Genomic DNA, 8,212 nt, shown 5'->3' with positions numbered 1-8,212 from the left:
TATCATATGATAGAGGATGAATGATTCACTGCACATGCAAACCAGACACAATCCAAGAATTGAGGATTGGGAGTTGAAATCCGTGCGTTCAATTACGACCTCCAACCACAGTGTCATGTTTGGGTTCAAACGTCACACCAAGCTGGGATCACAACAATCTAAAAGAATCTTCTTCCATCAATGATGCCTGATTCCTCATGTGTTTGGTTCTGGTGACCATTTCAATGGTTCTTCTATGAGGCTATAATGTGTCCTCTGACATACTGCTATGCAAATGGAACCCTATTCCCTATATAGTGCACTACTTTTGACCAGAGCCTTGTGGAACCAGGTCAAAAGTAGTGCACTAAATAGGGTATAGGGTGCCATTTGAGAGACAACCATATACCGCTGTGTTACGTGGGTAGGATTGATTGGGGTGATTCTCATTTGACTGGGAGGAGTGAGTGTCGTCATGGAAGGTCAGTTCTCTGAATGAAACAACGTGACAAATCAATTCTGCAATTGGAAAAAACAATGAATCACAGAGGACACTCCACATTCTTCCATGACACCTCTATTATAGACGTGTGTGTGTGTGTGTGTGTGTGTGTTTAAGGTCGTAGACTATCACTTCAGCTTCAACAGACATCAGTACAGATCAGATGATCATGTATAATAGTGTAGTTATGAGACACAGCTTCAACAGACAACACAACAACAGAAGCCGGTTTCAACGACCCATGTTCATTCTACACCCTCCACCTACAGAGCCATTATAAAGCTAATACCATGAACTCTTCAATTCAATATTATTCAAAACCACATATCAAACCATGTACATTTGATCCCTTACAGAGCTCTTAAGATAAGAACAATGTGACAATTGACAAAGTGCATGATTTCATTCATCTGTGAAAAAAGGCATAATTACATGTTTTATACCATTCTACTTTACATGCCTAGTTCAAGTTTGAAGCATTTAAATGAGGTGACACCAATGTCAGTTACTTACAACATATTTACAGTAATTACATTAGAATGCTAATAACAGACCCTGAATATCTGACATACCAGTACATGTTAAGTAGGTAATTGTCAAAAACACCTTCCCTGCAAAACCTGCACTCTTAAATCAAAACAGTAAATGGCTACGCCTGTCTACCATTCACACCATTATGGCTGTTTACACAGGCAGCCCAATTCAGGTATTTAGCCCAATTATTGGCAAAATATCAGATTTTTAGGGAGGCAAAATATTAGAATTGGCCTGCCTGTGTAAGCACGGCCTGCCTGTGTAAACACGGCCTGCCTGTGTAAGCACGGCCTGCCTGTGTAAACACGGCCTGCCTGTGTAAACACGGCCTGTCTGTGTAAACACGGCCTGCCTGTGTAAACACGGCCTGTGTGCTCTCATCACAGTGACACTTTATTTAGGACCAGTCAAAAGGTTGATTCCTTCAGCCCAACCAGCCAAACCCCTTTCAGAAACACTACAACAGATCCTTCTGTACCACCTCTCACAGGTCAAAGGCAACAACATCCTGCCTGAGCAGCAGAAATTCAAATGGACCGCAGTCATATCACATGATCTGCATCAAGAAGATATGGAGTCCAGAGGAGGCTGGTTGGAGGAGCTATAGGAGGATGGGCTCATTGTAATGGCTGGAATGGAATCAATGGAACGGTATCAAACACATCAAACATATGGAAACCACGTTTGACTCAGTTCCATTTATTCCATTCCGACCATTACAATGAGCCTTTCCTCCTATAGATTCTTCCACCAGCCTCCACTGATGGAGTCATATCAAAGCACATGATGTTTATTTTCAAGTCTAAATGAGTTTCTCAGCAGCTACTGCCTGCAGTGTCTTTTGACCTTTAACCTCTGCAGGTCTCTTCCTACAGTTTGGAGATGAAGGGCCCTCGTACATGTCAGACCTTTACAGCTCCTATATTATCTTCATAATCAGTCTAAATTAGTGTCTCTCAGCCTGTCTGACCTTTCACCTCTAGACGTCCCCTACAGTTTGGAGATGAAGGGCAAGCCCTCGTACATGTCGGCCTTCAGTTTGCACCATTCAGCCAGCCTCTGGATGGCGCTCTTCTCCAGAGCCAGCACCGACGCTGCCTTGTTCAGCTTGGCTTCGTTCCTCTCCAGGTAGCGAGTTCCTTCCTCCTGCAGGAAGGTCAGCCTCTCCGGGCGGCTCTCGTCCAATGGGATGTCCTCGCTCATGTAGGGGTTGAAACGGAAGTAGGTGTTGGGTGGAAGGAGGGCGTCCAGCATGATGTGGACCTCTGACGGAGAGAGAAGAGGTGAGAGAGGTTAGGTCATGTTGCTGGAGTACAGTTAAATCATTGTATATCTTGATAGCTTTCATGTTGTTAGTGTAGCTAGTTTAGAGGAAGCAGCTGTCTGGGAGAAGGAGAGAACATGACGTGGACTTCTGATGCGGGACACAAAGTTAGTCCATATGTGACTGGTTTATTATGACTTCCTACTTTATAGAGATCCATCAAGTTGTTCATAGTGCCATCACCCACACACACTGACTAAACATCACTTAGACCATCTACACAGGTAGGAATCAAGTTGTTCATAGTGCCATCACCCACACACACTGACTAAACATCACTTAGACCATCTACACAGGTCAGGATCACCCACACACACTGACTAAACATCACTTAGACCATCTACACAGGTAGGAATCAAGTTGTTCATAGTGCCATCACCCACACACACTGACTAAACATCACTTAGACCATCTACACAGGTAGGAATCAAGTTGTTCATAGTGCCATCACCCACACACACTGACTAAACATCACTTAGACCATCTACACAGGTAGGAATCAAGTTGTTCATAGTGCCATCACCCACACACACTGACTAAACATCACTCAGACTGTCCATCTACACAGGTAGGAATCAAGTTGTTCATAGTGCCATCACCCGCACACACTGACTAAACATCACTCAGACCATCTACACAGGTAGGAATCAGAGAGAGGGAGTACTGGGGAGCTGATGGATGAGAGGAATCAGAGAGGTCAAGTACTGGGGAGCTGATGGATGAGAGGGATCAGAGAGGTCAAGTACTGGGGAGCTGATGAATGAGAGGAATCAGAGAGAGGTCAAGTACTGGGGAGCTGATGGATGAGGAATCAGAGAGGTCAAGTACTGGGGAGCTGATGAATGAGGAATCAGAGAGGTCAAGTACTGGGGAGCTGATGAATGAGGAATCAGAGAGGTCAAGTACTGGGGAGCTGATGAATGAGAGGAATCAGAGAGAGGTCAAGTACTGGGGAGCTGATGGATGAGGAATCAGAGAGGTCAAGTACTGGGGAGCTGATGGATGAGAGGAATCAGAGAGAGGGAGTACTGGGGAGCTGATGGATGAGGGATCAGAGAGGTCAAGTACTGGGGAGCTGATGAATGAGAGGAATCAGAGAGAGGTCAAGTACTGGGGAGCTGATGGATGAGGAATCAGAGAGGTCAAGTACTGGGGAGCTGATGAATGAGGAATCAGAGAGGTCAAGCACTGGGGAGCTGATGAATGAGGAATCAGAGAGGTCAAGTACTGGGGAGCTGATGAATGAGGAATCAGAGAGGTCAAGTACTGGGGAGCTGATGAATGAGGAATCAGAGAAAGGTCAAGTACTGGGGAGCTGATGAACTTGATGTTCTGAACTCTGTAGGTCAAAAGGAAATCATTGAAGGAGTGACTGAGACAAAACAATGGTTTTCCAACTACCTACAGGGACTACATGCAGCGAATGAGTCTCTTAATGAGATGCACAGAAAACAATGGTCATCCAACTACCTACAGGGACTACATGCAGCGTCTGTTTTAGTGAAGCAGATGTCTCTGACTGACTGGCTGGCTGACTGGCTGACTGACTGGCTGGCTGGCTGACTGGCTGACAGCCTTTAATCTGATGTTAGAAATAACCTAATGTGGTTTCATCCCTGTCAAAGGACAGATGTGGCAAACAAACTACACACACCAACTACACACAGTACACCACACACACTCCATGGTCCCTTGGTGACCCACCCTCTGTGTCGGTGGCACTGCTGATGACGTTGGTGATCTTGGCTTTGAGACTGGTGGAGGTGGTGTTGTTCTTGTTGACGGTCTCATAGCGACCCGTACCCAGGGAGACAACACACTGCACTGGGGTGTTGGGCCACAGCAGCTTACACTCATGGATGGCCAACGCTGTGGGGTTGTTGATGAGGAGACCACCATCCTGGAAACACACAGAGACAATCTGACTTCAGAAAAATACCACAAGGATTTTAGACGGACCGGTATGATGTTATAATGTTTATATATTTGTGCTTTACTCATCTCATATGTATATACTGTATTTTAGTCTACGCCACTCCGACATGGCTCGTCCTAATATTTATATATTCCTTCATTCCATTCTTTGACTTTTAGGTTTGTGTTTATTGTTAGATATTACTGCACTATTGGAGCTAGAAACACAAGCATTTTGCTACACCTGCAATAACATTGCTAATGTGACCAATAGAATTTGATTTTATATAATGTCTGCTTTCTTATCTTGTATGTATAAGGTACATGACATTAAGCTTGGTAAATGTCTAATAATATTGAGGTAGAACACAGTAAATCACCACCATGTCCTAGTACATAATGTCTGAGGTAGAACACAGTAAATCACCATGTCCTAGTACATAATGTCTGAGGTAGAACACAGTAAATCACCACCATGTCCTAGTACATAATGTCTGAGGTAGAACACAGTAAATCACCACCATGTCCTAGTACATAATGTCTGAGGTAGAACACAGTAAATCACCACCATGTCCTAGTACATAATGTCTGAGGTAGAACACAGTAAATCACCACCATGTCCTAGTACATAATGTCTGAGGTAGAACACAGTAAATCACCACCATGTCCTAGTACATAATGTCTGAGGTAGAACACAGTAAATCACCACCATGTCCTAGTACATAATGTCTGAGGTAGAACACAGTAAATCACCACCATGTCCTAGTACATAATGTCTGAGGTAGAACACAGTAAATCACCATGTCCTAGTACATAATGTCTGAGGTAGAACACAGTAAATCACCACCATGTCCTAGTACATAATGTCTGGTAGAACACAGTAAATCATCACCATGTCCTAGTACATAATGTCTGAGGAAGAACACAGTAAATCATCACCATGTCCTAGTACATAATGTCTGAGGTAGAACACAGTAAATCCCCACCATGTCCTAGTACATAATGTCTGAGGTAGAATACAGTAAATCACCAGTAAATCACCACTAAACACCAGGCCCTGATCAATGCTGCTCTGCATCTAAACACCAGGCCCTGATCAATACTGCTCTGTATCTAAACACCAGGCCTGTTTAATGAAATGCCCCAGGCCCTGATCAATGCTGCTCTGTATCTAAACACCAGGCCCTGATCAATACTGCTCTGTATCTAAACACCAGGCCCTGATCAATACTGCTCTGTATCTAAACACCAGGCCCTGATCAATACTGCTCTGTATCTAAACACCAGGCCCTGATCTAAACACCAGGCCCTGATCAATACTGCTCTGTATCTAAACACCAGGCCCTGATCAATACTGCTCTGTATCTAAACACCAGGCCCTGATCAATACTGCTCTGTATCTAAACACCAGGCCCTGATCAATACTGCTCTGCATCTAAACACCAGGCCCTGATCAATACTGCTCTGCATCTAAACACCAGGCCCTGATCAATACTGCTCTGTACTGGCCCTCTGCTCTGTATCTAAACACCAGGCCCTGATCAATACTGCTCTGCATCTAAACACCAGGCCCTGATCAATACTGCTCTGCATCTAAACACCAGGCCCTGATCAATACTGCTCTGTATCTAAACACCAGGCCCTGATCAATGCTGCTCTGCATCTAAACAGCAGGCCTGTTTAAGCTTCCTGACCTGGGACTACGAGGCTGTTCTACTGGCCCACCAGGCTTGTGGAAACACGTCCCTATCAACCCCTCCAGGGCTGGTGAGGAGTGGTACACAGTCTAATACATCCCAGAGATGAATAGACCAGACCAGAGTCTGCTTGCCTGTAGTGTGATAGTGGTCTGAATAACAAGGAGTTAAATGTATGGTAGAAATGTCTTTCTGACCAGGCCAACAAAAGGGAAACAGTGTATTACCCATACAGGGTAGGATAGCTCAATTACCTCAATGTTGTACAATCACCTCAACAGAGTCGGTGCTCCACAGTAGAAATACGGTTTGATACGGTGCAATTAATTATTCAAGTCTCATTTCCAGAAGCAGTTGTGAATGTCAGCAGCTGCAGACAGACAAGATTAGCCAGACACAGAGGGTAAGTAAGGGCTCTCTCTCTCTCTCACACACACACACACTTACTTGAGAGTGTGTGTGTCAGGCTACTCTATGTACTCCAGACACTAGCTGAGCAGTGACCTCAGCCAGGTTTAGTCTTTGTAAGTTATGTCTTCCCCCTCTCCCTCTTAGCTACCCTCTCCAAATCCACTTACTCTTGGACTTCATCCACTAAGTCTGTGTCCAAAATCGTACCCTATTCCCTATATAGTGCACTACTTCTGAGAGCCCTATGGGCCCTGGTAATAAGTAATGCACTACGTAGGGAATAGGGTGTAGTTTGGAACGCACCCTGGGTGAAGGGTTTTCTAACTGGGCTGTTTGGGTAGGATTAAACTGCTAAAACAATGATCTACTCATGGTGAACTGTGGGAGAGAGTGTGGCTCACAATAAGGTCTTGACCCCTGCTGACTGCAGGTCAAAGGTCGTTTCCACTCTGTGGGGGTCAGAGCTACAACAGCTCTCTGGGCTAAGCCTCTCTCTCAACAACCTCACTGGCTTCTCAATACAGAGACGCAGAAGAGAAACAAGACAATGAGTCTCCAGTGTTGCCTTGGCGTTATGTTCAGCACTGCTTCTAAAAACACTGAAGGAATTGGAATAAGGAAGTGGGCCCTGACTTACATGAAAGTCTCACTATTTGGGCTTTCAAACTAGAGGAAATGTCACAGTCAACAGTGATAGTGAACATGTTACAAGACCATTCTCAGTGCTAACTTGTTTTTTTAATCAGGTGATTATTTTTTGTTCCTCAGGCTCTTGAGACCTGTTAACCAACAAGCCAACGTGATTCTCCTGTTGTGCATCATCGTGACTAAGCAGAGATTTCATGGCACCTTAATGCATCTGGACACTTCGCTGCAGGCCTCATGATTAAACACTAAACTAGCCAAATAAAACCTTGCCTGGCTGCAATTAAACTGTGACCAGATCACTGGTCTTTATGTTATCATGATACAGTATGTCCCTGGTCTTTATGTTATCATGATGCAGTATGTCAGTATGTCCCTGGTCTTTATGTTATCATGATGCAGTATGTCCCTGGTCTTTATGTTATCATGATGCAGTATGTCCCTGGTCTTTATGTTATCATGATGCAGTATGTCCCTGGTACAGTATGACCAGATCCCTGGTCTTTATCATGATGCAGTATGTCTATGTTATCATGATGCAGTATGTCCCTGGATACAGTATGTGTGACCAGATCCCTGGTCTTTATGTTATCATGATGCAGTATGTCCCTGGTCTTTATGTTATCATGATGCAGTATGTCCCTGGTATGTCCAGATCACTGGTCTTTATGTTATCATGATGCAGTATGTCCCATGGTCCCTGGTCTTTATGTTATCATGATGCAGTATGTCCCTGGTCTTGACAGATCCCTGGTCTTTATGTTATCATGATGCAGTATGTCCCTGGTTATCATGATGTTATCAGTATCCCTGGTACAGTCCCTTTATGTTATCATGATGCAGTATGTTATCATGATCATGATGCAGTATGTCCCTGGTCTTTATGTTATCATGATGCAGTATGTCCCTGGTGCAGTTTCCCTGGTGTTATCATGATGATGTCCCTGGTAGTATGTTATCATGATGCAGTCCCTGGTACAGTGGTCTTTATGTTATCATGATGCAGTATGTCCCTGGTCACTGGTCTTTGTGTCTTGGTCTTTATGTTATCATGATGCAGTATGTCCCTGGTCTTTTTATGTTATCATGATGCAGTATGTCCCTGTACAGTGTGACCAGATCCCTGGTCTTTATGTTATCATGATGCAGTATGTCCCTGGTCTTTATGTTATCATGATGCAGTATGTCCCTGGTCTTTATGTTATC

General features: G+C 44.3%; 1 protein-coding gene across 1 annotated transcript in view; it reads right to left on the bottom strand.

The window, feature by feature from the left end:
* Positions 1-706: 706 nt before the first annotated feature.
* The window catches only part of LOC112241671 (calcium-independent phospholipase A2-gamma-like), a 20,863-nt gene continuing 13,357 nt past the window's right edge, over positions 707-8,212 (bottom strand). Inside the window, exons 2-3 of the mRNA XM_042317544.1 lie at positions 4,044-4,239; positions 707-2,280 (exon numbers count right to left, since the gene is read on the bottom strand). Of these exons, the coding sequence (XP_042173478.1) occupies positions 2,006-2,280; positions 4,044-4,239 (471 nt within the window). The 3' untranslated portion in view covers positions 707-2,005. The remainder of the gene's footprint in view (positions 2,281-4,043; positions 4,240-8,212) is intronic.

Source organism: Oncorhynchus tshawytscha, unplaced genomic scaffold (assembly GCF_018296145.1).
Source record: "Oncorhynchus tshawytscha isolate Ot180627B unplaced genomic scaffold, Otsh_v2.0 Un_contig_1231_pilon_pilon, whole genome shotgun sequence".
NCBI lineage: Eukaryota > Metazoa > Chordata > Actinopteri > Salmoniformes > Salmonidae > Oncorhynchus > Oncorhynchus tshawytscha.
The sequence above is the reverse complement of the archived record's forward strand: the minus strand, read 5'-3'. Positions and strand labels throughout refer to the sequence as shown.